General features: G+C 43.5%; 2 protein-coding genes across 24 annotated transcripts in view; one reads left to right on the top strand and one right to left on the bottom strand.

The window, feature by feature from the left end:
- LOC111934012 (uncharacterized) overlaps nt 1-12299 on the top strand; it is a 411068-nt gene that overhangs the window by 360907 nt on the left and 37862 nt on the right. For 11 of the 22 annotated variants that reach the window (XR_015276003.1, XR_015276006.1, XR_015275999.1 and 8 more), the window contains 2 exons: nt 3821-3858; nt 6244-6438. Coding sequence is in view for 3 of the 22 variants with exons in the window: in XM_086849763.1 (XP_086705889.1) it covers nt 6311-6438 (128 nt within the window). In the remaining 19 variants the exon portion in view is untranslated. Of the gene's footprint in view, nt 1-292; nt 2764-3820; nt 3859-6243; nt 6439-12299 lie in introns of those variants that run through there. The other 11 variants (XR_015276014.1, XR_015276013.1, XR_015276002.1 and 8 more) reach the window with 4 other exon arrangements.
- The window catches only part of LOC111934013 (uncharacterized), a 42617-nt gene continuing 40967 nt past the window's right edge, over nt 10650-12299 (bottom strand). The window contains exon 5 of one of the 2 annotated variants that reach the window (XR_015276016.1): nt 10650-12252. Coding sequence is in view for 1 of the 2 variants with exons in the window: in XM_086849767.1 (XP_086705893.1) it covers nt 11912-12009 (98 nt within the window). In the remaining variant the exon portion in view is untranslated. The remainder of the gene's footprint in view (nt 12253-12299) is intronic. The other variant, XM_086849767.1, reaches the window with a different exon arrangement.

Here is a 12299-nt window from a genome sequence, read left to right as displayed (position 1 = left end):
TACAGACAGACGCTCAACAAAGCCCTCAAGCTGTTGAGTTCTTTTGAAAACCTGGCCACATATTTCTGTGCTGGCTTTGGATATAAAGACTGGGCACTGATGCTCTGTGGTTGAGCTCTTCAGCCATTTCTGACCTCAGAGGACTTGTCTGGATGCTCTGGTGGTGGTTCTTGAGGACTATAAGCTGGCAGAGAGGTCTGGAAGTCTCATCTGGCATCAAAGTGGGCTTTGGAAGGCACTAAAAGCCTTGGTCCTCCTCAATGAAAGGTGTGTTTGTGTCTCCCATGAAGTTCTGGCCACACAGCCAGACCAGATATAGGCTCTGTTAAACTCTGGATCCAAAGAGCCTCTCCCTTTTTTCCCAAGGCACACATTTCTCTTCTTTATCAAAATTCCCCCTCCTAGTGACCTCCTGGGTCTGCAAGTTCTGTACAAAACCTCACTGAGCCCTTCAACAAAACAGGTGTGAATGCCAGATTTGAAGAGAGGAATGAGCTCAGGCTCAGAGGGAAACACTCCTGATGGAGCAGAGGAGAATGAACAACTCCTTTTGCAGAGTCTTGGGAGAAGCCCATGCTCGGCAAGAGAAGGGAGCTCGGGGAGAATCAATCTGCTGAGAATGGGAGGGCGATTCTGCTTTCTGTCGGAGATTAATAGCTCAGTAACCTCGGTGGGAAGCCTGACAGGTACAACCACAACAGCAGGAAACTCCAGCACGGGCACTGTGCTTTTGAGCATTAGTCTCTCATCCCTCAGCCTTCCCAGGCCTCCTGCCTTCCAAACTGGAGCTGCTCGGAGTGAGATCCAGCACTGGATCCAGCCCCAGCCACTCCCACACCAACACTTCTCCAGCCCCACAGCTCCTGCTGGGAGTGGTAGCAGGTCCTCAGACTGTAAATCCTCCAAGGCAGGACGCCAGCCATGCTCTTGGGTAACAGACCCAGAAGCACCAAAGTGACTTAGAAGCCAAAGTCCCCAGTAATTCCAACTGCTGTGCAGTCTCTAAATTGCTTTGACTTTCAGAGAGACTGGGGCTATTCAGATGTTTATTTCCTTCTAAAAATATTCCTGCTAGTGTTTAACAAATATAATATATTTGTTATATCCTTTCTCTTCTTTGGGATGTTGGAATGAGTTAACAGTCCAGTTCCCTTGAGTAAAGCAGAGAACTGAAGACCCATCCCTTGTCCACATCTTTTATTTTGGCAGAAAGGTGAAATTTCCTCGTTCAAGTGCCTGTTTCATATTTTGTTTTACTCTTCCCCCTTCTAACACTTTTAATTTGACTGGGGAGGAGTTGAAACTGGCTTTTTCTTTCCCACTTATTGTGGTAGAAAATGGGGGATGGATACCAGTTTTCTTGGAGTCTTATATTCAAAATAGCTATAAATAATTAGTTACAGGGATCGAGCTTCCCCCTCCTTTTAAGGCCTAATTTAAGTTCTTTATCAAAATGATTTAAAATGCCTTTCTCAGTGGGAAACTATATTTCAGAGCTTTTATTTATTAGACGTCTCAAAAAGTGTGTTTTTAATGCACATCCTGACTTTCTGCCAAAACTCTCCACTGTAACATTGGGATTGGAGCAACCCTTTGTATAGGGAGTTATATTTATTGGATTTTTACATATTGATACAGAGCAATTAATCTAAATAAATCATACACAGAATTGGCAAATAAATCTCCCAGTCTTCAATACTCACTGTACTATATTACTGTCCTGACAACCTTCCCTCAAACACAGAAAAACTTTCCTCTTTGTGTACTTTTTTCTCGTCCTCCTAAAGTGTTAATGGTTTTCTGGCGTTGTGTAGCTTGGTTGCTGTTGCTGTGAGCTGCAGAGTTTGGGCTGTGGATTTTGTTTTATGATGTAGGGATGGGAAAACCTCGCTGCATTTTAAAGGAGGGCAAAGAGCCTCAAATTCTGCAAAATGTGTGAGGATCATAAGGTAGTAAGCAAAGGCAGATTTCATGGTAGATGGTTAAATATCTAATATCTAGCATTATGGGCCCTTTATGGCACTGAGAGGAGATTTCTTTATTCTGATTTAAAAAGTACAATGTCTCTTGTGCTGGATGGCTGCTTTGAGGAGTGCTTCAGCAACTTTGAAGTTTGCTTCAGCAGTTTCAGGACCTCCAGACTAAGTGTGTGTGTTTGTAGGTTGGAATCCTCCATTCTGGGACACCTTCTTCCCCCTCCCAAATTTTTTCCTGCTTTCTGAACAGAAGCTGCATACGAGATAGTCTGGGCTTAATTAATTTAAGCAAATACAAAACTGTAAGGCAGGTCAGGGACGGGTACAACTGAGTGTAACCCTCTGGCAGCTCACACCAGTGGAAGCTCTGCCTGGCTGTGTTTTGCATCCCTGCCATTACAAATCCCAGGGATGTGACAGCCTTCTCAAAAACCTCGTGTTCAGTCTTTCCCAGTGAAGGGTTAAGAGTTGTGGCTTTCCAAAGGGATTTTGTAGTACCGGGCCCATCACTCCAGAAGGCTCTGGTCTTTCTGACAAAAGGGCTCTGACATCCAGGCAGTACTCCTGAAAGTTCAGGGTTTGTAAAGTCAGAGCTCTGTAAGAAATCATTACAATAAAAGGTAGAACAGATTCCAGCAAGTGTTCAATCACCCAGTGTGGTGCCACTTAGAGGCAGAAGACCTTAAAACAGCCAGCAAGATGCCTGCAGAAGAAGCCTCTGTGCCAGCTCTGGCACTCTGTGCCTGTCATTCCACTCTGTGCCTGTCATTCCAGCCTTTCATCCCAGGTAAGTTCGGCAGAGGGGCTGGGGACAGGTTGGGTCAGCTCAGCCTGGGCACTGCTGATGTGTGAGGGCCACAGCCATCATTTTATTCAGTAGAAGGAAACAGAAGGAATGCAATTACAAGCTAAGATGATTTTCCTGATTGAAAAACACGTGTCTTATTTGAGGATGCTTCATGTAGAAATAGGGAAACGGGCACACAGGCACCTGCAGGAGGCCATCAGTGCCACTGCTGTTAGAATTCAGGGTTAGATTGGATATTGGGAAGAAATTCTTCCCTGTGAGGCTGCTGAGGCCCTGGCACAGGGTGCACTGAGGGCTGTGGCTGCCCTTGGATCCCTGGAAGTGTCCAAGGCCAGGTTGGACAGGGCTTGGAGCAACCTGGGACAGCAGCCTGGAAGGTGTCCATGCCCATGGCAGGGGGTTGGAAATACATGATCTGTAAGGTTCCTTCCAACCCAAACCATTCTATGATTCTTTGACCACTGGTAATCTTAATGAATGATGGTTCTGTCACTTTCTGTATTACATTCAAGCATATTGATATTACATTCAAGTATATTGTTTATAACCTACCATAAAAAAAAAATCATAAAATGGCAGAATTTTTTAAGATGCATGCAGACTTGCCTCAGAAAAACAAATCTGTTTGGATGGTAAACAAAAATTCTGGGTTTATTTCTTTCTTTTTTAATTTTAACTTGAAATCTGTGTGCATGTCATAAAATATTCCTGTGTACTTTTAAGAATAATTGAAGCATATGTACCCAAAATGTAATACTTTTCATAATGGTTTCAGACTAAATTATCCATTATATGGGACTAACACATAAAAGCCTTCCTCTACATCAAGTGATAGATCAAAGGGAGGCACGATGGCTTGTCCACATGCACAAACCACACCTCTCAGATTCTGAGAACAAGGATATGCCGTCTGCATTTTAACTACATCTCCATGACATGAAACAGTATTCCTGTGTCTCCTACTGTGGGAGACACAGGTAGTCCTGGCTACAAAGATTTCCTTTTACATTTCTCCCCTCTTTTTTTTTTTTTTCAGTTCCGTAATACAAATGAGATTTCAGTGACTAGTCCTGGGTGAGTCTAATTTGAAAGCTAAACTTCGCTCAGTTCCTCTCAGGGCGATGTGGGAACCTCTCGGGAGGAAGTGCAGTTCTCAGTCCTTGGGTGGTAAATCCAGGAACCCAAACCCCAGTCCTGCATCCTGGGGGGGTGGGTGCTGCTGGAGATCTATTCCTGCACAAATCCCAGCAGCTTCAGTGGGCACAGCATGAGGATTGATGTGTTCCTGTTCCATGGGTCCTTGTCTTCCTGCTTTCTGCTAGTGGTTGGAGCCCACCCTAACCTTAACCCTAACCTTCTCCTCTTTACTGGCTTGCTTGTTGAACTCAGATGTATTTAAAACCTTCTGTGCCTCATTTTTCTATCTGCTCAATTAATCTAGTAATATTTCCACCCTTGTAAGGATTCTTAATTATTTTGTCTAGCTAAAACCCATTCCTTAAAGTGGATGATGTGAGGGAGACAAATTCTGAGTGTTACTGCTGGTGAGCATTAATGGATCACTCTCAGATAGGGATCCAACTGTCCCAGCTTTTGGAGTGTTTTGCTGTGAGTTTTTCTCACTATCTCATCATGAGTAATAAGAAATGCAAACTTACTGGCTTAGTGTCATGATTAAAGATTTGTGTTTGGAATTTGACTGCAGTAAGAGACTGAAGATGTATAGTTTCATTTAAGTGCATGTCTAGATCTAGTCTCCCAGCCAGTAGATTGGATGTTAGCCCAATTATTCCCATTAGCATCTGGTTTCTGAGCACTGATGTACTACCATGATCAGGGAATAAAATTCCTTAAAATAACCTCCCCTAGCTGAAATGTAGAGGTACCTTTTATTGTTGTCGTGGCTGCTAAAAATGTGAAGTGTGCAGGGGAAGTGCTGAGTTGAGGCACCAGAAGAAGAGGCTGTGATCATGGAAAGGCTGAAACTTCTCCTCTGATCATTTCTGACAGCTCAGAGTGGTTCTTCCACAATTGGAACCACTTGTGCTGCTTATTAATATAATGAAACTTATCCTCCAGCAAAAACAGAACCAACGACTGACACGGGAGTGGAGGGAGAGGCTGAAACCTGATCTGCTTAGGGGTCTCTTAAAGATGATGGAAGACTAATAAAATCCAGCCTGCTTCCTACCTCCATTACAACTCCCACTCCCAGCCTGTCCTCACGAGCTGAAGTGGAATAATGGCTCCTTCCAGAGCCAAGACATCCATCCCCCAGTACGGCTGAATGGCCTCTAACCGTGTTTGGCACCAGGACCTGTTTTGGTACCTTCCCTAATTGATGAAATTCTTTGCTTTGATTCCATTGGGTGATATATGAAGCCTCTAAAACTTTTCTTATTTCTTCAGGAATGGACTTCTTTGGTCATGTGTTTTTGGGGTTCTTTTTATAATTATTTTTCAGGTTGATAAATGTTTCCACAGTACTTCAGAAAAGCTCAGTGTTTTTGGTACATCTTCATTGTGGGGATAACCATAAGAACAGAAAAACATTCATTTTTACATTGGCAGTGGATTAGAGGAACAGTCATAACCCTGCATTAAATAGAATTTCTCAACACCAGGAGGGTGATCATGAGATGTGGAGTGAAAAAAAAAATACTATAATGATTTAAAAAAAAAAAAAAAATCTAAAAACACCCCAAACCTGAGGTCTTCAGGCTTTTCAAGTAGAGAGGAAAGCAGCTAAACAGAACTGTAAGGTTAAGCAGGCCAAAATGTCAGAGTTGATTTAACTCATTACATTTAAGTGGAAAATAAGGGATGAAAGTTTAGTTTAAGAAAAATTAAGGAAATACCCAAGAATGAGTTTACAAAGTGCAATATTTTCTCTCAAAGCCGTAGGGTTAGCAGGTTGGTATTCAGCATCTGTGACTGATTAGGGGCATTTGAGATGGCAGGTGGCTTTAGGAAATGGAAACCTTACAGGGCTTTACAAATACTTTCTGTAGTTAGGCAAAGTTATTTGATTTATTCTCACTCCTTCTCATTGAATAGCCTGGTTTAAAATCTATCAACTTGTCTTAATCCATGTTAATATTTTCTTATAGACACAGTGTTGTGAAAATTCTCCAATCAGATTCTGTAGAGTTGCCCTGGAGAATAATAGTTACTCAGTTTACACCACCGAGGGCTGTCTTAAGGTGAAGAACATAAATCATGGCATTTAAAAATGCCAGCCAAATCTTTCAGACAGTAATGAGATCAAGAACCAGATCTGATCATATTTGCTCCTGACTATTTTAAAGAGGCCTATGATTCCACGTGCTTCCCCTCTGTGTGGTCATGTTGAAATCACCTGTCTGTATCAAGAAGCCAAAGCCCCAAAAAACTCCTCAGCAGGGTGAAGGGGGGAATGGGAATGGGAATCCTGAATCTCTTCTTTGCTCTGGTCCCCAGGCTGTGAGCTCCAGTGAGGCTGTGCAAGAGGAAGGGCCACAGGAGTGATTCTCCTCTTTGGGCTTGGATGGGAACCAAAACTCATCTCTGGGAAGAAATATTTGGAAGAGACACTGAAGATAAGAAAGTAAACCCCGTGTCTGGAGCTACTCCACAAGTCAAACCAATACACAAAAACTGGCTCCTCAGAAAAGGGTAAGGAGAAGTAAAATAGAATTTGCAGCTGCAGGAAGTGCAGCCATAACGTGGGCAAGTGGAGTTAAACCTCTCAATTAGCTTTCCCTAATAGCATTCCTGAGGAATAACTCAAGGAGAAAATACTGCAGAAGCCCCAGCACAGGTTTGTTATTACTAGAGAAGAAAAATCAGCATTTGGCCAAACCTTTCCATTATCTGATATTGTAAAACCAGTCCTGCAGTGCTGTCTGGGATGTTCTAACCTTGGCACTGGTCCAGATCCATTTCCAGCTATGGACTCTGTGTCTGTCTCTGTTTGTGTGTTCTTCTGCAGATTTATTTTAAATCACCCTTCCTGAAGCTACCCAGCATCCCGATTTATAGGATTTTACTAAACTTCACATAGCCTTTTCTTTTCTTTACTAAGTATGTTTTACTACTTTGTATTTTTTTTCCAAAAAAAATGGGATTTTATTGGACAAGCATTCAAACACGGCTGCATAATGTTTGTTTTACGGATTTCATATTAAACCACTTTAACACGTTTGTAGACCTGAGGAACTCAGCAAATACTGTGAAGGAAATGCCCTGAGCTTCATCTTGCTGCTTTGAACTGAGCACAGTGAACTTTGCCTGGTTTCTGAGCTGACACGTGAACAACCCATTTGCAATTCATAGAGAGAGAAAGAGAGCAAGGGGGCCTGATCCTGCTTTTACCAAAGCCAAAGGAAATCCTGCTGCTGACTGCAGCAAAACCAGCAGCAAAATCATAATGACTATTTAAAATGATATTTCACAAGTACAGTAGTGTGACAATCATGATAAAGTGGTGGTTTTTCCAGAGGCACCATTTGAATTAATAGGGTCTTTCCACCTAGCTCTCCTTGAAATGAGTTGCGAGAGGTAAAATAAATTTTAAAGAATTTATTTTACTAAGTCTATAGGATACTTTGCTATTCTTAGGATTTTCATTAATTTAATAAATAGCTGTTATATTTTGAAGCCCTTTTTTATTTTATTTTTTTTTTCATCACTGTAATCTTCTCCTTCTTTACTGTAGCATGAGTAATCTAATTTTTCTGCATAGCATGTTGCAGTTTGATAGACAGGTCTCTGAGGGAAGCCTTATGTGTCAGCATCAGTGAAAATGACTTCTGAGGTTGGCTCACACCCCCACGCGAGCGTGGAATCCAAATCACCCCAGAGTTACGCAGCCGCCTGCCCCACGCCTCGCTGCTGGATAATGTATTCATTTGCCTCTGGCGGAAAAAAAGTGAGATCCTCCACTGCATACTGATGTCATGTGGAGGGAGCCATAATTGGGACTGCTCACGTGTCACCAGCACCGTGAGCTGCTGCTTTTTGCCGTCTGTGCAGATAAAAGTTCAGGTCTCTGGATCTGCACCTACAGACAGTGCGTGCAGGGCTTGGAGACTCAGCACTTCAGAAAGGAAATGCAAATAGGCTGCAGGCACCCAGGTCTGTCTTTATTTCCAGAATCCCATCGTAGTGGCAGGAGATTCTTATTTGGCTCCATCACTATTTCAGTTTATCAGTAATAATTAATGACCTGTGCAATTGCATTTCCCACTTTAATCAAGGACAGATATTTCCAATTCAGAGTTACAGCAAGAAAACATCTACAAATGGGCTGCCTTTTCGTTTTCCTTTTCACAGGCAGATGCAGACAGGGAAAAAAAAGTCTTTTTGCTTCAGGTGTATATAAAGCTTTACAGCTTCACTTCCAAAGGGACTATCCAGGACTGAGCTTCCCAAGTTACATACCTCATTCTGTCCTCCCAGAAGTGCACACTAAATAATTTGGGTCCTGACTATTAGAAATCATCAAATTAAGCTCACTGAATGGACAGGAAGATTTCCAGGGATTCATCTGTTTTCAATTATACCCCTAAGAGCGCTCCTGCCCTTTCTTCCTGCTTCTAATAGCTGGAGAAGTCGTTAGATCTGCTGGGACTCTGGATGGTCTGCCACTGATTTCTAGGGACTTGGATCAGTGCTCTTTGACTCAGTTTCCCTGCCTGTAAACAAGACCTTTAATATGGGCAAGGAGTCTCCAGGGTATGGAAGAGATGCTGAGCTCTTGCAAAGAAAGCTGCTGGTAATGCCATAACTGCTGGCAGTGATGGTAGAGCTGAACCTGCAGATATGAAATACAGCTGTCATTTCTGATTTCGGTGTCACCCCACCTCCAGGTAAGGAAATAGAGCTCGTTTTGGGACAAACCCACCACATTCAGTCTTCTTAACCTTCAGTCTGGGTAGCTGCAAGATGAACAGAAGAATTTTACGCATAACATTTTAACTTGGCTTGATGTGCTTCCCAGTAGCATGTAAATAAACTGCCTGATTCGGAGCACTCTGTTCCTGACATATAACCCACTGCTCATTTAGCAGATTTAATTTTGCAGGCTTTGTGCATTTTTATGTGACAATGATGATATGAGGAGGCATGTCTTTATCACAGAAAGCCAACAGCACAGGCTCTTTTTTACAAAAGTCCCCTCTTGCTGCTCCTTCAGAGCAGGAGCCTGAGATAATTCTAGCACAGGGTGAGCCATCTGTGACATAGGGCCGTTCTACTTGCAAACTTTATAACTCTTAATCACTGCTGTATTTCCTGGCACTGTCAAGTAATAATGTCAGTGGATATCAAATCTTAAGTACATAGGACTCAATTATGATCTTGCAAAAGACAGAGGCTGCTCAAATCCAGTCCAGACTGTGAACTCACAATCTGCTGTTTACTTAAAGTATATAGAAAGCACTTGACCTCTTCTCAGTGGCATCCATGTGGAAACACTCGACAATAGAGGCCTTCCTTGGTTTTCTTAGGAATCATGTTTCGACATTTTTATCTCCTCTAATTAAGGTCAGCGGTCACACACTCCCACTTCTCTCCTCACCCCACTCTTCCAAAATTGCAGGCACTTACCCAGCTCCAGTTACCCTGGATGAAACAAACTGGGCCCAATTGGTGCACACACCGTTCCAGGGGGATGAAGAGACCCCGGGGGGATGAAGAGACTCCCGGGGGGATGAAGAGACTCCCGGGGGGATGAAGAGAGTCCCGGGGATTTGAGGCTTGGCTGAAGCCGTGTCTGAGCTCTCGCCTTCACCTGCTCGCCTGATAGTCAGAAGCAAACAGTAGGCGGGGGGTAGGATTGCTGCAAATGCAATTCCACAATGAGAATATTTCCTAACCCGCAGCACATGTTCCCACCCAGTGGGGAAGGTGTGAGCGAGTTCTGAAGGAGGACAGCGAGAGCGAATCTCATCTCCCTTTGCAGCACTGGAAGTGCTAATTGCAGGCGGGGAGGAAGGGTGTAGCTGGTAGACGTCTCGGAGAAAGCCTGGGGAATACAGCGCAGGGACTCGTGTTGTCGTTGTCGAAGAAACCCAGGAGTGCTTCACATCCCAGCATCCCTGGGAAGATTCACTTGGACACCGCTGTGCTTTGTCCCCAGCCCTGGCTGCCTCTTCTTGAAACCCTGATGGTTCCCAGCAGGGCACTTCCAGGAATGCGAATGCTCCAGCCAAGGCCATTGTGCCAGGATGCAAAGGATCGCTCCTAGCCCACCCACAAGGCTGAAAGAGCACATCCCACTCAATCAGGGGCTTGTGGGGACTGGATTTATCATTAGAAAACCCCGGTAGCTTTTCGGAGCAGTATACATCCTGCTTAATAATTACCTTTCCTCTACTGAAAAGATTATTTCTTTTCATTGTCATTGTTGAGTAGGTGGCAGCTATGAATGGTTAACAGCGGAAGGCAGAAGTTGGTGAAATAAAGCTCCATGCTTTTAGAAGTCATTTTACGTATGTAAAAACAAAATTGGGCCAGGCAGCAGCAGACCTTGGTATTATTTAGGCTTGTGCCTGATGCATTGCACCCTTTCCCTTTAAACTGACTTGCTCTCATTTCTCACGCAGAGCAGAATATCACTTCCAGAAAAGAAAAGAGCTAATGCTGTCCTTTTCCTTTTATATAAAAAAAAAAAAAGAAAAGAAAAGAAAAAAGAAAAAGAAAACCAGAACAAAACTAACAGAGTTGTGCCCTAAGTGAGATTGTCTTGACCCTTTGCAAAGCCAGATCCTCAGAGCCTCTGTCAGCACACTCTTCCAGCATAACTCCTTTGCTCATGCTGAGCTCAGCCGTGGGTGCAGGATCAGGGCACCTGTTCTCTGTAGAAAATAACTACCCAAAAACATCTTTTTTTTTTTTTTTTTTTTCCTCTCTTCTATACCGTTTTTTCAAGCTGAAAAATGTGTGTTTGGTTCTAAGGGCGGAGCAGGGCAGGCTGTGGTGCTGAGCAGTGCCGTGGGTTCCTCACCCCATGGGTGTGGGGACTGCATCCATAGTTTCCAGGCACCAGGGAGATGTGTCAGAGCGATCTGACATCCCAGGAGATGGATTTTTCGTGTAAAAGTAGAAAGTTATTAGCTTCCAAAATGTTCTCTTGGCAGCAGCAGGGCAGCAAGTGCTGCTACAGGGAAGGCAGGTGCTGGGCCAGCATGGCCCTGCAAAAGGTTTTGTGTTGTCACATATTGGAGAATAGTGTAATAAAACCCAAGGATTTTTATTCCTGAAAGAGCTCAGTGCCACAAGGAAGATTATGTTTAATTAAATATTGAACCCCTTTATATATCTGTACCAGTCTCTGAATCACACTCCCTCTCCTTAACAGCCAGAGGACATTCCCACATCTTCAAAGATTTTACAAATGAGGCTAGTTGAGAGTTTATTTTCCCCTGGAACTGAAATTGAGCTACTTTGGAGATGGAAACCAACAACTCTTGAAAATCCCTGTTTCAGCAGAGCAGGTCAGGAAGTGAAAAAATATACAGCATCCCAGAAGTGAGCTACTACAGGATGACTTTTTAATAGCAGAAAAATATTATTATTTAGTACCTGTGCTTCGTTGCTGTGTTGGGGGGCAGGTTACACCTCTTCCACTGGGTTCTGTAAAGGGCCCTTACACTTCAGTTACTCCTTGTTTGATTCCTGCAACAATTTCCTGACCCCTTTTTTGAGAAACTTTCATATTCCTGCTAAAATTTTGTCACTGGGGACTGCTTAGATATCCTCAGGCCCCCCCCTCCCCCCCTCCCCTTGGATTTAAACTCCATCTTTTTTTATGAGTGTGCTGTGAGCTTTCTTCATTGCTGGGATATGTGTTATCTTGCTCAATTGCATTTAATTTGGTCTCAATTTGCATATTCGCGTCCTGGGCTGAATCCATCAAGATTTTCCCATGACACATTTTGCCTCTGCTGTTCCCATGACACATGTTCCTTCTGCTGTGGCAAGATCCACTCTGTGGATTCATCTTTTCTTTTGAGAAAAGTGAGGCTGTTTTTCCAAAGTCCAGGTTCTCTCCGTTAGGATTTTCCGTGCCTTCCCAGATCTGCAGTGATGTCAGCTCACATGCCATCTTCCTCAGTTCAGCAGGGATGAAACTCAAAATCCTTCCTCACTTCAGTCTCTCAGCTGGCTTTGAGCAAAAGGTTGTGGTTTGTGCCGTGTCATCTGGTCTGCTGGTGGGTGTTTGGGGCTTGCTTGAAGCCATTTCTGCGACCAAAAGGCTAAATTTTAAATACCAGCCAAAGACTGGGCACGTGTGTACAGCACTAGGACCCCTTTTCAAAGAGCACCTTTGGGTGAGTCACTTGACCTGGCTGTGCTTCAGTTCTCCATATATATAACAGAGAAAAATAATACTAATGCAAGTCTAACTTCCATCAGATACTGTGAGGCTCAGTGCACGACCAGAGGTGATGTTCTGGGGTATTACAGTAATAGGGGTCACAGGATCTAGGTGGAAAAGTAAAGCAGAAGCTAGTTAAGACTTTCTCAGCTGC

The sequence above is a fragment of the Cyanistes caeruleus genome, chromosome 13 (genome assembly GCF_971803275.1).
Source record: "Cyanistes caeruleus chromosome 13, bCyaCae1.hap1.1, whole genome shotgun sequence".
Taxonomy (NCBI): Eukaryota; Metazoa; Chordata; class Aves; order Passeriformes; family Paridae; genus Cyanistes; species Cyanistes caeruleus.
This window is presented reverse-complemented; position numbering and strand designations above follow the sequence as displayed.